The 20,732-nt window shown below is 43.2% G+C and overlaps 1 protein-coding gene across 12 annotated transcripts in view; it reads left to right on the plus strand.

Moving 5' to 3' along the window:
• Positions 1-20,732, plus strand: part of Dnc (phosphodiesterase dunce) — a 385,323-nt gene that overhangs the window by 258,843 nt on the left and 105,748 nt on the right. The window contains exon 1 of one of the 12 annotated variants that reach the window (XM_076796814.1): positions 5,039-5,205. The exons of the other annotated variants lie outside the window; for them this stretch is intronic. Coding sequence (XP_076652929.1) covers positions 5,120-5,205 — 86 coding nt within the window. The 5' untranslated portion in view covers positions 5,039-5,119. Of the gene's footprint in view, positions 1-5,038; positions 5,206-20,732 lie in introns of those variants that run through there. 12 annotated transcript variants of the gene reach the window in all.

Below are 20,732 nucleotides of genomic sequence, written 5' to 3' on the forward strand. Positions count from 1 at the left end.
AGTTATCTCACTTTGAACGGAAATAGTGCAATTTCTCACCTGTACTTGAGTTGTTCTAATCTTGAAGGCACACTTTTCATTCAATGTGCCGTAAAATGGCAACCAAAAATGGTAGAGCAATTTTCTTGGGCTCATTGTAAAGCCAACAGTTCAGGCTTCAAACCCATATCAATGTCATTCGCCAGAAAAATTTTTCAAACTCCGTGCAGATGTTCGAGTTCGAAAAATTTTCAAAAATCAACATTTGTGCTATAGCGTCCAATTTCGAACGCAAAAAATTTTTCAAAGGAAAACCATGCAGGCAGGTCGAAAGGGGAGGCTTTCAGCTTTAGAATAAGCCCAGGTGCACTCTCCTCCGATCTTGTTTTACGAAGTTACAACAATTCAAATATCGACAACTTCGCACTGAAGATTTAGTGGCAGTCTAACTGAACCTAATTAGACCCGCCCAGGCATTATGTGTACCTGATCAAACCTAACCTCGACTTGGCCACAGGACAATTTGCAATTCCCCACAATATTTTACACTGACCTAACTTAACTTCAATCGAATCGACCTAACTCGAATCTACCGTGAATCAAACATAGTCATAACACAGAGCTAACAGACCTAACCCAGACCTCGCTGAAAGCCACTCTTGACCTACTTACACCGAACGAAACACACGTTAAACTACGTTTGAAAAATGGTAGAATCTTATTCCGACAAGAAATGGAATAACTGGGAAATTCGGTGTCTGAACAATAGAGAAGTCTGATTAAATTCGTCGAAATGAAAGTTCCTGGCGTTGATCAGCCCGCGGAGAATGGAACGCAAAAAAGGGCCGGGGCACAATGGGATCGCGTTCGCATCGCCTCATTGTTCTACCAGAATTGTTAACCTTTAGCTTTTTCTCCGGGGCGCAGCCGGCCCGTTTCTTCCGTGATGGTAATAGTGGCGTGCGTAGGGTCAATATTGCATGGAAATCGTTGACGTAAGCCACTGTTGGCCCGCCGCCGTTGCCTTCGCTGTCTACGGTGTTTATAACCATGACTGTGTGTTCGTTACGCGGGTCATGGTTCCGTTCCCTATCGCGATGTTGAATTCTGTACGCTTTTCGCGCAGGTACTCTCTTTCCTCGTTGATATTTCACGCTCGTTACCTTGTACATCGTTCCCACGTTGACAAATGACAAACACGCGGTTCGCCAGAGAGCCCGCGAAATTTTTATGGTCACGCGAATCTGACCCCTGAAGAACGTAACTCGAGAAATATCAAGAATTCGACTAAAACTAATTTTATCTGTCGATTTTCCATTTTTCAACGACTACAGTTATTTATGGAAAATAATTGGGCACGTGTACAACAGCAAGGTTGCCATTTTGTATTCCTCTCCCACAAAGTTATTAAAAAAATATACAGAAATGTTCTTTTGAAAAAGGTTCATAATGAAGAAATAAAAATTCTTCATTTATTATCCTCGGACCACTTTGCCTGCCTCCGAAAAATAATTGGACACTCCACAGACGTAATGACAAGGTTGACATTTTTTTACCTGCCTCGCAAAGTTGCTGAAAAGTAAATACACTGTGAGTTGAAACGCTTACATTATTTATTGAACTTGCAGAATTTTTGCCTTCGTAAAGTTTCTCAAAAGAATAATAAAAGGGCATAAAATGTTTCTTTATTTATTTGATAAATTGATTTATTTGAATGATTTATTTTATCGTGGAATTAAACAATGCTGCAATATGAATGTGTATGTTCCACGCTTTCATAAGAACAGTGTAAACAGGGCGGTAACAATGCGCCCGGTTATTACCGGAAATTCGAAAAATCTGTTTTTGCAGCTATTTGCGAGGAATCGCAATAATACGCGTTCCGATGAAAAGCTTGAAGCACGTTTGTTGCTACTCGACTAAAATGTCCCGCACGAGGGCCGGTCGACACGTTGGAGGACTATCGTCCGACGTTTGTTGACTCGGAGTAACAAATTTTTTGGCAAATTTTTTGTCGGACTGCGAAAGGTCAGAGAATTACATTTGAACCGGGAAGGGTCACGGCACTGCCGTTGCACCCTCTCCCGAACTTCCCATTGATTTTGAGCACCGTGGGTGTGTCGCCGAGAGCACGTGCTTCCCCGGGAGTGAAACTGAAAATTTCAGCACGTGAATAAAAGCGCACATAAAGCTCGCGATATTGAAACCATCGGCTAATGCGTTTCTAGTTATATTATACCGGAAATCATCGCTGCTAAAAGGGTATTCCTCTAGAATTTCGAAAGCAGGTTTCACGTAATATATTGGGTCACGATCCGTGCAATGTTTCTGCATTAAAAATGATAAATAATAAAAATTACATTCACCGTTAATACACTCACCATTTTTTTTAATTCCAGTTCCAAATGAAAAGCTTTTGCCCCAATTGGAGCTTTCAATCTAAAATTTGCAAAATTTTTGTTGACATCTTTCGCACATTGTGCTATATTTTCTGAAGACCTTTTTGAATATTTTGTCAGGTGGAGAAGTCCGAATTTGTTCAGAAAGGGTGGAAGGTTTTTCAGAAGGGTGTTTGTTTAATAGAATTATTTAATGAAGTCAGGTCTAGCTGAGTGCAGCCATAGCAGAATTAGTGAACAATGACGTGGTTGGTTGGCTGCGTAATGCGAAATAGGCGTTTCACCCCTAACAGGATTTTATGAAACGTTACGGCCCCTGAAAATTGCTAATACAATGGGGACAAATAAGGGGAAATTGAATCGCTTCCCCTTTTAGCCATTCCGTTGTTCGCTCTGCGGTAGCTAAACTTGTCTAGCCCGCGCATCTAACTCCATTCCGCGTTAAATACTCGTAACTTCCCCGCTCGGCGAGTTTCGCAACTCGAATTAGCCCGGAATATTAGTAACAACGATTATTATAACGTTCATATTAAATGGAGATGGATTACACGTTGGTTCAAATTATCTTGATCCCTGTTCACGAAGTCTTAACTGGGAAGCCGGGATGGAAACCATGAATGCTAATAGAGTGCAACAGATAAGTGGGACGAAAATGTTTAAACAAGATCATGGGATTAATTAATTCGTAGATCAGGTCCAAACCCAAGTCAACTCGAAATCCAATTATACTACACTTCCAGTGTGGTCCAGGTCGTTCTCCATACCCTGAACAAATTAATTCAACTGTTAATAACATTCCAACCCCTTTCAAGACCACCCCTATTCAAAATTATGTCAAGGAATTAGAATAACAGCACAAGTCTGACCCAAATATAATGTTAATCGTCCCCAGATGTGGCCCAGGCTGCAATTCACTTGCAGGTTAGTTCAATTAGTACGTAATAGCACTTAGGCTTCTCCTCCAACCCCTACTCAATTAACCCCCATCCGAAGGTCCAACCAAAAATTCCGAAACCTTCAAAATTTTATATCAAATACTAACATTCTCCGCACATGGCAAAGGGTCCTAATGCACCTCCAGATCGATTCAATTACCGCCAAATACACCCCCCACCCCCTCCCCAACTAAAATTCACAAAACCTTGAGAATCCTTTCCAACATGAAATTCTGATCCGTTCCAGGTGCACTCCGGGATCCACAGTTCCTGCCACCCGTCTTCCATCCAATCTCATTCCAACCCTTCAGGTCTCTCCTCCCACCCCCGAAGAAATTAGAAAAACATTCGAAAACTCGGCGTGAGGATCCAAGGGCGTAAAAAAGAGGACGAAGACCAACAACCACACCGTTCCCCGCCCCTCGAAAACAATTCCATTCCACGCAGAGAGAGCGCGGAGAGCGTCTCCCGTCTCCTCACCCCTCTCGAGCATCCACCACCCCTTCCAGGGGTGGCCGGCGTCGTCGTTTTCGGCGCCGAAGCCTCGACGAAGGAGGCGCTCGCGTCGATAGAGCCACGAGAGGACTGGCTCTCGCTTCGTCTTGCTCCAACGTGGCTTGTATCCTCTCCTACCCCCTGCCTCCACCCTCCGGGGAGCACATCCCCCGAAGAAGTTTACATTTTCCTCGGCCACGTTGGAGCTCGTCACGTCTCCTCCACCCTGCGACCCTTATTCTCTCGCTCTCTTTTTCCCTCTCTCGAATCCAACCGTTTTCTTACCTGAAAACCACCCTTAACCCTGGACAGAGCCAGCTCCGTGGACCATCATCCACCCTGAGACCAGATATCTACCCTAAACCACCCCTGTCTCTCTCTCTCTCTCTCTCTCTAGCTCTGTCTCTCACCCTCTAGCCTCCCCGAGCCCACCATTTTGTTTGTTTTCGAGTCTCGCGAATCCTAGCTAATTCGACGGGATCCACGTGTCGGTGGTTGGTGGGGGTGGCTCGGCGAGGGTGAGGGTGAGGGTGAGGGTGGCTCCTCTGCGACCACCGGACGCAGTTCGGTCTGCTGTCTCCGGCGACGGAACACTTTTCCCGACGGTTTTCCTCGAAGCGTAACAAAATTTCGCACCCCTCGGCGGTGTCGGGGGTGCGCGGGGGTGAGTTCTCACGTTCCTTGTGTGCTCCCAGTGAAGTGGTGTCCCGCATCGGTGAAGTGACGCGAACGCACGATCCTCTTTACCTTCTAGAAAAATTGATTCAGTGATACGAGTCAGTGATTCTACCCCCCCCCCCTCCGGGAAAGACGAGTGAAGCTACGAGCCAACCCCCCCCCCCCCGCGCGAGGGGTTGGTGAAAGGCTCGCTGGCAGTTTTCCTCCGGGATCGAAGACTCCGGCGCCCAGAGGGAGAAGAGATCGAGGGACGTGGTCACGTTTCGGGAAAAATTGATCGCGAGTGCCCGGTGGGGGATGTAGAATTGTGGTCCTTGGAGGAGAAGAAAATTTTGTACCTGGGAAGAGTATCTATTGATAGTGTTTCTTTCCCCCCAGTCTGTGTGTCAGCCGGTTCGTACACTCCGGCTCCCGGTGGAGAGATGTGACAACAGGGGGTGGTGAAGTTTTACCCGGGGGTGGGGGGTTGAAGTGTGCTCGATGACGTTTGGGAGGATCGAAGGGATGGCAGAGGGATGGTAAACGTGTTCACGATGGTGGGCAGTTGGTTGACGAGTAGTGGAAAAAGGGATCCAGTGATCGTTGACTAGATCAATCGTCAGCTGGTCCGATCGAGGGGATCGGGGACGGAGGATGGGTCAGGATTGGTGTGCACGCAGGAGGAAACGATCGAGCAGCGGTTGCTGCCCCTGCGGACCACGTGTTCATCCCTCAAGTAGGTTAGTGAGACGATGGGATAGATTTTAATCCTGCGAATGGACCGAGTGGAATCGCTTTTGCACTGCTGTTTCGAGGGAATTCGGGGGCGAACGAGTTATTGAATTCCGGGACGACGGCCGATGGAATATGCCGAGCAGGTTTAATCCTGCATGGTACAGAAAAGAATTTGGTTTCCGGGAGAATTTGGGAGCCGGAATTTGGGGAGGACGTTGGGCTCGGTTGGTGGGGGTTTGAAGGCGTTTGATGGTCCACTGTGTTGGGAATCTGTTTTAATTTTTATCCTGAGTGAATGAAAAGTTTGTTCGAAGACCCAGTTGCTAGTGAAAAATTGATGGACTTTGAAAATTGGGTGGGTTGTGTTTGATTTTGTTGGTCGAAGTTTGAAGGTGTTTGGCAATTTCCTCTGTCAGGAATCTGTCTTAATTTTAATCCTAATTTATTCGTTTCTGGTTAGAGAGTTTGTTTAAAGGTGCAGTTCCAGGAGAAAAATTGCGTGGGTTGTGTTTGATTTCGTTGGTCGCGGTTGGAAGGTGTTTGATACTCCACTGTCTTAAGAATTGATTTCATATTTAATTTTGGATTTGTTCGAAGACATAGATTCAAGAATTTGATGGAATTTTGAAGTACTATAAATTGTGCTTGATGTTGTTGCTAGTAGTTTGAGCGTGTTTGAGAGTTAAGCTGGAATATTTGGGATTAATTGTTTTGATAGAGTGATGGATAGAAAATGTGATTTACTAGGCGGTGGAACTGTTGAGGTCAGAATTTAAAAATAGTGTTAATTGTTGTCTCACTTTGTTGGCCGTGGTATGAACGTGTTTGGAAGTTCGTGAAAAAGTTCCTTGATGTAACGAGGCAAGCACGATCTTCCAAATAGTTTATAAATGGTACTGATTACCATCTTTTTTCTCGATGTTTGTGAATGTTGGACAGAGATTGAAGCTCATTTTTCGACTATCACGCTATAAATTAGGAGGTGCGTGACTCGTTACGGCACGAAATGCATGCACGTGATGTACCGTGAGTAGTGAACTGGGGAGAACTTCCGGACAAGCAGAAAAATAATTTGCACTGGTTAACTAATACTACAATAATGTGATACATCTCTTTCGAAATTTGTTCAACTTTCTAACAGATTTTCAACTTTCTTTCACAGTGGTCATAAAACGGTTTTACTCTCTTTGTTGGCAGCCCCTTCGGGACACAAAAAGCGTAAATGGTGTTTCGAACAGTATCATTATTATTCATATCTGTTAAACAGTTCTGTCGCGATTCATCAATCATCCGAAGCCCGCGAACGATGGAGAAGGAACAGAGCGGAGCGTCTTCGGACGACGCAGCCCCATCGCGCCGGCTCCAATTAATCTTCTCCATGAAAGAGATCGCTCGGGGAAACTTTTTCAAACGCTGACGAACTTGCCCTAATCGAATTCACCCGGCGCCCATTCACGGGACACCCGCCCCCGCGTGTTCTTTTCCTTAAAATTTACTTCCCTTTCAGCAAAAATTACGCGCCAGCCTGTGCTGCCCGCCAGAAAAATCAATCGTTGTCACGAGGGCTTCATTCTCCCAACTGCACAAGTCCCTTTCAAAGATAAACCACTTTCTGTTAGATACAAACTGAAATTAGGACTCAATTTTCATTCTCTAAAATTACATCTCGTTTACTGGGATGCTTGATGTTAGGTCTATGTTAGGTTTGAATCTGTGGTCTTTAAAATGTTGTAATTCTGTGACAAGAAATAGAAGGATGGTCTACCTTGGCTCATTTTAAAGGGTAAAGTCTGCGCTTTACCACGCTCTAGATTGTTGTCAATTCATAATACATTTTCATTTAAGAATGAGTGTAAAAGTAAAAATGGTGATTTTTAATAATTTCGACAATTTGTGTGTCTCTGCAGAGTTTGGAAAATTTTGTTCATGAACCTAATCACAGCGGGTTCGAAGAATGAAGCTTCCGCTTTCAAATGAGCCCAAAAACGTTGTCCTACGATTTTTTATTGCTGAGTTATCTCGCTTTGAACGGAAATAGTGCAATTTCTCACCTATACTTGAGGTGTTCTAATCTTGAAGGCACACTTTTCATTCAAAGTGCCGTAAAATGGCAACCAAAAATCGTAGAGCAATTTTCTTGGGCTCATTGTAAAGCCAACAATTCCGGCTTCAAACCCATATCAATGTTATTCCCCAGAAAAAATTTTCAAACTCCGTGCAGATGATCGAGTTCGAAAAATTTTCAAAAATCGCCATTTGCGCTATCCGGTCCGATTTCTAACGCAAAAAATTTTTCAAAGGAAAACCATATGGGCAGGTCGAAAGGGGAGGCTTTCAGCTTTAAAATAAGCCCAGGTGCATTGACCTCCGATTTTTTTTTACGAAGTTACAACAATTCAAATATCGACATATTTGTCCTGAAATTTAAGTAACCCTTCACCCAACGTTCACGGCACACTTTTCATTCAAAATGTGATAAAATGGCAACCAAAAATCGTAGAGCAATTTTCTTGGGCTCATTGTAAAGCCAACAGTTCAGGCTTCAAACCTATATCAATCTCATTCGCCAGAAAAATTTTTCAAACTCCGTGCAGAGGTTCGAGTTCGAAAAATTTTCAAAAATCGCCATTTGCGCTATCCGGTCCGATGTCTAACCCAAAAAATTGTTCAAAAGGAAACCACGTTGGCATGTCGAAAGCGGAGGTTTTCAGCTTTAAAAAAACCCCAGGTGCATTGACCTCCGACATTTTTTCACGAAGTTACAACAATTCCAATATCGACTTTCCCCTGAAAATTAAGTAACCCTTCGTCCAACGTTCACGGTGCATTTTCCATTAAAAATGCGATAAAACGACAATAAAAAATCGCAGTTCAATTTTTCAGGGTTCGTTGTAAAGCGAAAGGCTCGACCTTCAAACACGTGGAAGCGTTGTTCGCCGAAAGAATTTCTCAAACGCAAAATATTTTGTTGAAGAGAAGTATTGGCGAGGTAACGGTGTCATCTTGCTCGGGCAACATTCCTCGGATTCCGGGGTTTCGTCTGCGACACGTTTCCCCGGCTCTGGCCTGGAAAAGTGCATTTATCGTTCATTTCACGGCCGGTCTCCGGTGACACGTTCCTCAATTTCCGCTTGGGCTGTTGACGCGCGGACGGGATAGACGCTCGTTCGCCGGCTTGAAAGGCTGAGGGGGCGAAAGCGTTTGCCATCCGACACCCGAGGCAGGTAACACGTGACACCGGGCCACGATGGGGAATGCTGCAGGCACGCGAGACGCATTTCGCCACGGTCTCGCATGACGACCGTTGAAGCTTCTCGATGTTACGCTCGTCACGCTGCGAGGAATCGACGTTACGCTACCGACACGCGATCCTCGCTACCGATTCGAGACGCACGGCAGATCCGCCCCGGGGAACGTGACTGCGCTCCTCTTTCGCCACTGATCGCTTTCAAAGAAGTTCACGGGCTCAGGGTCAGTCGAAATGTCGTGTGAGGCAACCATAAGGTAGTCTAATCTACCTTCAACGATCCTCTCCCGTTATAATCACACCGTCACCCCCACCACCACAGTCTCTACTCGATATATGTCGCAAATATCTTGCCGTTAAAAGTCACGGAAGTATCCCCACTGCCGCGAGGTATACCCGTCAGGGGTCAGTCCTTTAAAGAATAGCAACTTCTACCCGATATTTGTCCCTGGGTAGACCCGTGTTGTGGACATATATCGAGTAGACACTATGTAGGGAAACTATCCTCGTTGGTTAATTGAAATTGTGAGTGCTTGAAGGCTGAGCAAATATTTGAAACAGTACATGTTCAAATATTCGAAAAGGGAAAATTTATAATACAATTACCACTGAAATTTTTGTCTCCGGGTAAGAATGCCCTAAGTTTAGCAGTTCTGGAACTCTGGAGCTCCGAATTCTCGTTTAGAAGACGAGGAACTTAAACCCTGGTAATCTATGAAGTCGTCTTGTAAACTTAGACTGTCTGAACGTCGGAAGATGGTGGTAGTGGGAAACTTGCTTGGGGGTAGGGATAGCTTAGGTCAACGCCCTTCACTGGTCAACTTATTTCTCTCGGGCTGTAATACTGAAAGAACGTCGACTGTGCTAAACGATATCTTCGTATGTCGTCATTCTTCTCTTGCGTCGATAAAATGTTGAAGAAAAATTTAACGACAATTGAAAGTTAAAGTGAGTTAAATTGTTATTCGTTAACCGTAATGGCGTCGATATAGCGTCCCTTTCGCGACTTTTGCGGGGCGTTGAGTCCGTCTCTTGACATGCTTGCGGTGAAATTAATTAAGCAACGGGATTAATGAAGGCGAGGACGTTCTTGAATTTCTCTTTAGAGTACGAAAGTGGTGAGCTCCGGGGATACCGGGGCGGGAGAATTGAAAGAAATTGGGAACAGTCGTCCATTGTTGTCAAATGCCTAGCCCTTGTGGACTGAAAACGAAAAGTATCGTGCGCTGCCTTCGCGAGCCACTGAAAAGTCCATTGCTTGTCTGACCACGTACCGGCACAATCTACTCGAATAGCAAATACCTCGCGCAGATGTTCCAAATCCTTTCGTAGAAAATACAATCTAAGGACACTGGGAGAAAACAATGTAAGTAGATACATGCTGCATCTATTCGGACAATCAGAATTCAATTTCTCAATTCTGCATTAAATTCATAAAAATTCTACTCTTCTTTACAAACGCCAGATCGATGGCAGACTTTTCTACTTAGAAATCTTTCCACCTAATCAATTAATCATTGTAGCGGAAGGTGGAAGAGAATAGACATTATTCATTCGCTGGTAAGAGAAGGGGGTTCTTTAAGTAGATTCGCACTGTTCGTGGTCAGACAAGCAAGATACGTTTCCCTGCGCGAAGAGACTATGAACAAGATGTATCTCCTTACACAATCGGTCGATCAATAAATTAATAATCGTGGTGAAAAATCGATGGCAGAATTGATTATTAATTTATTGAGAAGAGCTATATCTTTCAGCTATAGCATAATTTATCAATTGCTCTCGGAGAATTGAGAAATGATAATTTATTATTAAGAAGTTTACAAAAATTGATTATGCACCGACTTGATCCGCTTGAAGCTCTCCTCGCAGATTATACTAACAACAAAATTTGTTAAATCTGTATCATCAATATCCCGGGACGGGGAAACAATTATTTAAGACAAAGATTCATTTCTTTCCCCGACGAGCGTCTGACTACGGCCAGGTTTAATCTACTTAAAGGCTTGCCGGCTCACCAAATTAATACTTCATGTCGGACAAATTGCTTATTAATTCCGGGGAACGAGGGAATAATTTTTCAAAGTGGATTCGACCGTGAAGGATCGGACTCGCTCGAGGCTCGCAGCGAGATGTAAATAATTCTGCGCGGGTTTCGTTACTATAAAACGGCTGCGGGAGTTACGTCTTCTTGACACGGATAAATTCACCGTGTCGGGAGCCGCGTTATTTTCCCGGTACGTTGCTCGCGCGGCGTTTCCTCGTTTTCGGCTCTCCGAGGTGTCATTATTGCCGTGGCGGTGCTATTTCACCGGAAAAATTCCCACGGCTGAAGGGGCACGTCACCGAGGCAGGATGAGCGTGCGAAACTCGCAGAACTTCTAATAATTAACGGCCGAGGCTGGGACACCGTTTACGTTTCGAACGGTCGTGCAAGGGAATTCTGGAGTTGGACGACGAACACGGGAACACGTACCTAACCCCCTTGTCTCTCCGTGTATGTGTGCGACGTCTGCCGGAGTGTAGTGGTTTCGTCGGACGTGAAATTTACAGTTATGTGCATCTGGGTCTCGAATGGATCAATAATGATCTATCTTCCACCCTCTCCCACGGCGTCTCGAGAATTTCAAACGGTTCCGAAATTTTCAATTAAACCCACATCTTCGTGGACGCGCACGGTTTTCTCGCTGCACTTGTTTCCGGGTGGAAATTTATTTATTTATTATTTATTTGAGCCATAATGTTGTCCTAAAAAATTTTGATAATTGCGCGGTAAATGTTTTTGTGGTTTCTATGGGGGGTTGTTTTTGCACTTGTTTTGGGGTGGAAATTTATTTATGGATGAATATTCGATGCTTTTTGCCATAATATTGTCCTAAAAAGATTTTGTTAATTGCACGGTAAATATTTTTGTGCTTTCTATTGGGGGTTGTTCTTGCACAAAAAATGAATAAAGATCATTGAGGAACAGTTATAAATTTCATAATCTTTCCAATTTTCTAAGGGATGTCTCTCGTGACTACGGTCTATCCCCTTAGACTTCATCATGTCAATATTCCTAAAAATGTACATGTTAAACAAAAGTTCGAATATTTTCTATCGCCTTAAGCAAAACGTGTATCTCTACAACAAGAATTAGAGTACTGAATGGGACAGACATGACGACGTGAAAGAATTAACTATGCGAAGTTCCTTTCAAAGTCAACCCAAGGTCAATAATGTATCTTCAAGGGGCAGGATGTATTTTTAACTGCACAACGTTGCAGCTGTGCTGAAGACAAATTTATCAGGCACACGACGGCCTTGAAACGCTTATCACGCATTTCCTCGAGCAAAGAAAGATTGTTCTGAACTTCACCTCAAGGTCACATGAAAAGATAGAGTAAACCAGATCGTAAAACTGATCCTACCAGCAGCCTTAGGACAGTTCCTCGAAAAATACACGATGGCATTTAAAAAAAGAAAAGCAACCGTGAAAAACACCGTGAAATTTAAACAATCATCCAAATTTTTATATTTTCCATGAAACGACTGCGATTCTCGGCCGAGAAATGTTTGTTTACCTTCCATGGTAACACAGGCAATTATTAATCGCACGTTTGAATCATTTTCCCCGTAACCGTCCCGTGCAAAACCGCATTAACGCCACCCCCATTACTGAAACAACATTGCCAGGAGGATTTGTCGAGCGCTAGGGGGTTGGTCGGATCGATGGGGCGGGCTCAAGTATCGTTGACTAATCAAAAATTTAATTAATAGACCGCGAGCCGGTTATTAGTGATATTTCCTCGGATCAAACCTTCTCCCCAACCCCACCCCTCCCCACCTCCCACCCGTTTCCTCCGGCGTTGCCGCGATCCGAACTGATCGATGTTGTGGCGGTGGAGGCTGCCTGGGCCAGTGACGTAATCAAGAACCTCCACCCCCGAGGTTTGACGTCACTGATGCCCTCAAATGCGCGTGGCCAGGTGCGTATCAGAGAATCTCTGCAGCGTCCCCGCACCCCCCGTGTTTCTAGCCCGTACTTAACCCCCCACCCCTCTGCTCGACGACCTCCTCGCACCCCCCTGTCCATTTACTCAACACCTCCCACCACTCCTGCGTGGCGACCCACCCCAACTCCCAGCTGACTCGTTTTTTTTTTCCTCCTTCCGTCAGCCTTGCACCCCCGACTTCAACCCTCCTCTCTCTCTCTCTCTCTGTGTGTGTTTCTCTTTTTCTCACTCTCGACACTGACATCGTACACTGTACACGATTAGAAAAATGGAGCGGCGGCACGTTAACGCCGGACGGGGGTCGCAGCCGGCGACGATTATTGGCGGCAGCATAATTCACCGAGGGGGTGGTTTTTCTTTTTTTTTTCGTGCCGCAGGAAATAATCCGGTTAACTCGGGGCCAGGCATTAGCGCGCGACCGCACTGAAAGCGGGAAATTGGACTCGGAAATTGGAGAAAGGATCTCCACTACACCGATGATCTACTTAACTACCCCTAATCTAGGGAGTTTTCCTTCGACGGCCGGATTAGACCTCTAGCCTCGCTCCTTTCGTCATTTATTCTTGGATTTTTCGGTGACAGGGGATGAAGAGCTATTGTCCCATGTGTCTAGAGATTTTTGTTGTTTATGTGTTTTTATTTTTATTCTGGATTTTATTGGTCCTGCTGGAGAAATTAATTTTCCTTCTTGTTACAATCAATGGTCCCCTGGCGAGGAAAATTATTTTTCCATAGGACAATTTATAATGTATAAATTAATTGTAATTTCCATCTCAGTGTGTTTTATACAGTAATATCCCCACTACATTCACTTCCTAATTTTCTAGTTTTGTACTAGAAAAAATTTACAAGATTAAAAAATGTACACGTGGATATATAATTTTTGAGATCATAACTGACGTGGAAAAATTTCTTTGTAACTCGCAGCGACACGACGTTTCCTATAGTGAATATTTTAGACCACAACCAGGGTGGGGAATTTGCGAAGGATCCCTAGACCCGGTCGATAGTCGCACACCACAGGGATCTGCGTTATCGACGCGTGTCTTTCTCTGCCTTATCGTCCCGGTAATATTGAAAGTGCTCGCCTTATCAGGGGAGTATTAAATTCGTGAGCTGTTTCATAAAAGACCCCATCGTCGCTTCTCCCGGCGCTCTTATGAATAATTTATGTTTCGTCCATCCGCAAGACTCGTTTTTATTTGATCTCTCTGAACGGGAAGGTAATTTCGGAATTTTTAGCGCCCGCAGAGGGAACAGTTCACCTTCCACCGGCTGGATATCTCAAGTACTATATCAAACGATAAACCACACCGTTGCTATATCTATATCTCGAGCTATTTACATTTTCATATTTTCTCTGAATAAAAATTATTTACTCTCTCGCACATATTCAATATCGATCTCGTGTAATATATGATAAGTATGTCCATGTTCGATTGTAATCTGTACTGGGAGGAATTAGGTTATTTTTATGAGAAGTAGGATGGGCTAGAGGTTAAATGACAAAAGTTTGCGCGTTTCTGTTTGTCAAACACGCTGTCTTTCGTTTGCCAGCTGCTTCAGGGGAACTGCAACGAAGTCGGCGGGAATCTAGGTCGGTGCAGCCTGGTTCGATTGATTTTCCATGGGGTATGGGTCACCATTGTGATCTCCTGTTTACCCAGTCCCCCGATAACCAGCAAAGATCAAGGGAGGCGAGCTTCCTGGAATTTTACTCGAACGCTGCGATGTCAGATCCATGGACACTTCCTTCACCTGCAGGTAGACGGGCGGAAAATTGCTATAGACTGGAAAATTGCTATAGCCTCGTTTTACAATATCGTGACCGGTCCTTCGGGAGCACTTGATACTGTGAAGTATAAATTTTTTGGGAACTAAACTAGGAATGATCTAGCCTAAATATGCCCCATAAGCAATCAATTATTTTGAAATCTGAACCAAACTTTGTAGTAAATTCAAATTTTTATTTCTTAATTCATATCTCCATCATTGTCAAGGAGAGTTTGCCATCTTTCCTGCAAATTTTCAATACCCTTCTCTTATAGAAATCCAGGGTTCGTGTAGCAAATTATGATCAACCTTCTGGACCAACGTTGACATTTGTTGACCTTCAATACATCTCCATCGCAAATTTTCCTTGTTGTTACCGTTGCATTAAATCCCTCGTGAAAATGAAAAGGTATGCAATGACGAATATTTTATTGCAGGGTAGTAAAAAAAATTATACTTTCTAGAATATTTTGAATACGTGTTTCCTATTGAACAATCGGTACAGAACGAAAGGCGAAACAAATTCTTTGCAAATAATTGATTGCTTATGGCTACCGCTAATACTTCTGAGTGGCACTTTAGCACTGAAATGATTACGTTCCATTACTCGACGCGGCCAGAAATCCTTATGAATCTTTTAAGTCGTAAAAGGGATCGGTAATTTCATGGAAGTTGGAAAGAATAACGTTTCGTAGGTTGAGGATCGAAGTGAAATAACGTCGGGGAAAAATTCAGACGAAGGAAGAATTCGTTTAGCGGTGAACGAAGGGCGACTGGAAACTTCTCCTCGAGGTCTCTCTGGGTCGGAATTAAAATTATTGGGGTTGAAGAATTGAATTTAAGGGACAGGGTGGCAAGCAGAGAGAATATCGATCCGCGAACGGTTTTCAGACATTCCTGCGTGCTTGCGAAAAATGCGAACAGAATTTAATCGAATTTGTTGAACCATAAGCCACATAAACATTTTCGAAATAATTCGTGGTATCCAGTCATCGTCGCTCAAATTCTGAAAACATTTTTCCCAAAATTTTTTGGGCAGAACTGTGACCCTCTGGGTCGGATTTTAATTTGAAAAAAAATATACAGGGTGTCCCTATTATTCTCACCATCCCAGGAAACAGGAAAAATATTTTCAAAAAATTACACCACTCCGAAAGCAAGTAGACCTATCACCGCGAGCTTTGTTTCGCGTAATTAATTTTAATCAACATCCCGGCATTAGCATCGGAATAATGAATTCGCCAGAGACGATGAGTTGTGTTATTCACGTTGACATAATTGTCTAACGAGGCGTGCGAGTCTCATTAAATCTCGATGTTCCTTTTATTAAACGGCGGTCGGTTATTGGTAATTAGTCTGCGATTGTTTTTTGCGAGGATTTGCCGAGTGTTACAGGGAGGACGGAGGAGGACGGACGAGAGGGGCGGGGGGAGGGGGTTGTTAACTTTTTCAGCTGGCGAGTGATTCGTTGAAGGGAGCATGAGCTCGATGAAGAGGTGGCAAAGCGACGCGAATTTATCTTCGCGGCAGGATCAGCTTTTCGCGAGCGTTTTCCCAGGCGGGCGACACAGTTTCCCCTCATTAAAATATTATTATTCGCCCGCCGGGAAATATTTCCAGATAATGGTCCCAAGATAGCGCGCCGACACGTAAAAATAAAAAATGGTAGCACGACGATAATTCGTGACGTGCCGCCTCGTATAATGAGCATGACACTCCGACGCGGACGATCAATCTTTCGATTATTTATGCCCACGCATGAATATTTCATAACAACGGTAACTGCTCGCTGAGAGCGTAATCTGCATTCGGAACGTGTCACGCTGTCATACTGATCCGCTCTGACGTCTTCCTTCTCGCCGAACGCAACCCTAATCGACGGGATTTCACACAATTAGTGCACATCGGGTGGAATGTTCGTTCCATTTTAATGAACTAATTTTTTGAAAATATTTGCAGATGCTTTAATTTAATATTCGAATTTGCTTGTGAAGAAATGGGAACGAATTTTTTAAAAATGTATAGGTTGGTTCATTTTTCAATGGTCTAGTGACTTTTGGATCACCCTGTATATTGCGAAAGGTATTAGTATAAATATTCTTTTTCTCTTCCATCGGGAAATATATTTTCATTCGAAGGGAACGAATTTTCCATTCCAGATAATTAGTACTGCCTGTTATTCATTCCAGGCAGCTCTCATTAGCATTTCGAAGGCTGAGATTGTTGCAAAAATGATCTGTGCTAATTTGACGGCTTTATCAGCACGCTTTTATTCCTGCACAAAAATTATTTTCGTCACTGGACAGCACAACCAATTTTTTTTCAAATGTTTGTATTGTATACTGGGTGATTAATGAAGTTTCTCATTTTGCTTGTTACAGGTAAGTTGCTGGTGACTTTGTTCGTTACCTAATTACGGAACTGTGCAGCTCACGTAAGTGAATAATTAAATGACAAATGAAACTTTGTTTGTCATACAATTGTACAATTGTCCAAATTTTCAGATTGTACAGTGGGACAGTATTTAACGTTTCTTTAATTTATTTTGCGTATTGGTATGAATATGTAATTTTATTTTTCGCTCGAACATCGGTCGATATTTGAAAAAATATTTTCGAAGTGTCTCTACGATAAGATTCGCTACGTGGTAGTGAATATGCCGAAACGGACGGGATTATGTTTGCCAAACTATCGTCGACCATGATCAAATCTGCCGTGTAAACACACAGCTCACGTGACTGGCTGCGAAAAAAGCATCACATGTGGTCTCTGTTGTTTGCGAACCTGGTCACTCGACAATTTTTTTCAACGAAAGTAGTCAACCTACTAATTTGAAACTTCGCGGAGCTCACTGGCAACAATTCGGAAATGCGCAGAAATTTTTTCGCTCGAAAATAACAATTCTGTCCGAACTTATAGCACATTAGCATCTGAACTAAAATCAACCAGAAATTGAAATCTCCAATAATACGATAATTTTAAAAAATATCGTTCAAAATATTGTGTGTATTAATCACAATTTCGCACAATTTCTACAGTTTTTTTAAACATAAAATACAATCTTTGGGACACTCAGTTATAGAGAAAATTCACTATTATCTTTAAGGGTAGATCTCCCTTAAAATGGGGTTACAACGTGACAAAAAAAAATAGGGTTGCGTCACAGTCGACTTGCGGTATCCACAAAGATATTTTCAGAATTTTCTCAATTTTCCAGCAGCCCCCAAAAATTGCTAAAAATATCATTTGAGATGATTTGGTCCGTTTTAAAAATTGTTACGTGGGGAAAATATATTTTTTAACTTATCAGTGCAGCTTCAGGGAGGTGTGTCGGAGCTTTAAAAATGTTTGGAACCCAGCAAACATTTTTTTTTTTTGGAACCTAGCAAATCGGTAGCAGTTAGAATTTTTTCGAAGGCCCCTGGGGGACCGTCTATTTTTCGACCAAATTGATCGACAGTGGCACCGGGGTCCCCGGGCAGATGGCTACGGTCATGGCCGGCTCGCATTTAAAGCGCGCGAAGATATCGCAAGACAATCGATTGCTTTCGTTCTCTTTCTCTCTGCCGGATCTTCGGTCGGTTCTCTTAGTTCGTCCTCGCAACGAGAGCAGCTCGAAACGCAGACTGATCCACTTTCGTTCCGGGATCGAAGCCGATCGCCTATTGTGATCGAGCCGGGACGGTTGGAAAGTCACAGAGCCGATCGACATTTTTCTCCAGCCCGGTTCCCTGGAAAGACTCTTTGATTTTTCCACGGGCAACAGATGCCACTACTCAATGGGTCGCTATCTGTTTCATCCTTTTTTCTTTTTTTCTTTTTTTTTTTTTATCAAACCCTTCACCCTAATATACTCGATTGTGATCGATTGTGACGCAAGCCCGGCGCGATTGTGCTCGTGACCATTATCGTTGTGACTCACGAGACTGTTGTTTGAAAAGTTAGGCCTCAGTTGCCGCGCGAGTTTCGAAGTGATAGCAGCTGCATTGTGGCCGGCGCTGCTTTGTGATTGTGCGTTACGTTCGCCCGGAAAAAAATCGGATGGAAAGTCGGAAAAAGGTTAGGCAGGTTAGGCTGATTTGCGTTCGGTGGTTAGGCATGTCAGTGTGATATTCTCCTGGGACGCTCAGCTCGTAAAGAGCAGGTTTGTCAGTCGACATTTTCAATCGAAAAAATGATTTTTCATTCCACCTCATCATTCTCAAGATTAAACCCTGTCCACGGTCATTTATAAATAATTTAAGGACGCGAACTGTGCGAACGCATTTGCATGCGTGATAACGAAGAAAGAGCCATAAATCATCGCATTTCGTGCGCACTGTGTTGATCCATTGTGATTGCGGGTGTAGATCGTCGGTAAATAATTCATTAGCGTTAAATAATCTGGTATGTTGCTTCGATCGCACAAGCCTCGGTTTCTTTTACAAATTTACATATTTACAAAACTCGAAATCGTTCGATATATTTTCAATATTTACAGAAAAATATTTGTATAGGTATACCATGTTCGTTTTAAAATTTATTCGATGGACAATTTTTTAGAATTCATTCACAAGTGAAAAAAATGTCACTATTTTCCTTCAAGCAAAACAATTTTTCAAGACCTTCAACCCTCAAAATTGATGTTAGGTTATTTTTTTTTGTGATTTGACGTTTTCTAGAAAATTGGAGCAGTTATGCTATTTTAGAGCAACCAGCCTGAGCATTTTTGTGTGGTATTATTGACAGGCCCTCAGCGAGACCAATTCGTTTTTTGGCCGGGTTTTTAACAACAAATGGGGAAGGGAATTAGCATAAAGGTCCGCAGTCTAATTATAGAGGATGCATAAAACACAATTAGGTCGATTATATAACAAACGAAAAAACAATGGCAGGCACGTCGTTCGTTCCGCGTGAGTGTGCAACAAGAAGCGTGCACTTGCGCTCGAGATTGCGTCCCGACGCCGAGCGTCGCGGCGTCGCGTGACCGTAAACGCGTGCCGTGAGCTTAGTTCGTCTCGATTCACGTGGTGGTGCGGTCGTGAATCACTTTTCCCGTATTTTTATTTTTCGTCGACCGTATGGTTCACCTATTTTCGATACTGCATATTTTTGCCAGCGACACGGTTCTCCAACATTTCCAAAACACATGCAAACACAATCCAGCACACTGTCAATTTGTAATTCTATAATTTTTACAACACTCCGTGCTGAACTTTTTTAAACTCGTTGCACGTCTTGTGATTCGTAAAAGTTGTGATTTTGTATTTTTCAAAGTTGCCACACCCGCCGAGAGATTGTGAAACGTTTAACCAAGTTTGACAGTTGTCAATGAAGGTTAGTTTCGTGTATGGTACAAGTGAAGCTTTGTGATTTAAAAAAACGGAACTGCGACGGTGATTGCTTTGACACAGTGTCGTTCAATTAATTGTGCAAACAGGTGATTCATTGTGTCTTCTGTGCTAGCTGCTATAGTTTTTAATTAACAGGAAACGAGGTTTCCAGTGACACAAAAACCCTGATGTTTTGACAAGTGCAAGCGACGTTTATTATTTCATCGCTATAAAAAACATAAACAATTTACGTAGCACTGCAATGTTATTCCTAGCTGGAGAAGGATGTTCGATGAACATCTCTGTCAAATTTGAAAACAATCGGTCTCGTAGTTTTTTTAATCTCGTCGAAAAAGTCGAAAATTGCGTAAGCGTGTGAAACAGGTACATACGCATCGAATCGAATGAGCGTTCTAGGGAAAACAAAACCATAATACCTCAAGGAACACCATATTTCCTCAAAGTCACTTTTCAACGAAAGTTCGAGGTCGTCGATTTTTTTTCAGGCGGAAACTTATGTTTTTTTCTCAAACATTGTCGTAGAGCATGAAAAGACGAATCCAACGAGTACCATGATCATACAGTTTCGATCACGCAATCTCAAAATATTCGTGTCTGAAAGGTAAGTTTTTTAATACTTTCAGACACAAATATCTCGAAAATAAATTATCGTAATGGTATGTTTATACAGGTCGTTGGATTCGTCTTTTCACGCTCTACAAGAATATCGAAGAAAAAGTCCAAGATTCCATAAAAAAAAATATCGATGACCTTGAAATCCGAAAATTTTACGTACACCAGTATATCAGGCTGATGTTTAGGGGATCCTACTTCACTGAAATGCATTCTATACTCGGCCAAACAGTTTTCTGGCAATCGATCGAGATTTTCCGCAGTGGGTGGTGTTTCACGATGATTTTCGCAATTTCGCCGGTCAACCTTGACGAATCGTTGTCAGGCGAATCCCACGGCAGCTCGCAGCCAGCGGAATCATGCTCCTTATTGACGATTCCCGGACAGCCGCCGTTTTATTGAATATTTATTGCGCTGGTGTTAATTCGCGAGCCGTGGCTTCGTGTGAACGAGAGGAAGGCCACACCGCTCGACGCTCCTCGGCGTCACGACTCGCGCGTTTTATCAAACGCTTGTTAAGTTCATTGAAAATTCAATGTTGTTATGAAGCCGGTTATATCATTGTTCTGTTCGCG

Source organism: Halictus rubicundus, chromosome 11 (genome assembly GCF_050948215.1).
Source record: "Halictus rubicundus isolate RS-2024b chromosome 11, iyHalRubi1_principal, whole genome shotgun sequence".
Taxonomy (NCBI): Eukaryota; Metazoa; Arthropoda; class Insecta; order Hymenoptera; family Halictidae; genus Halictus; species Halictus rubicundus.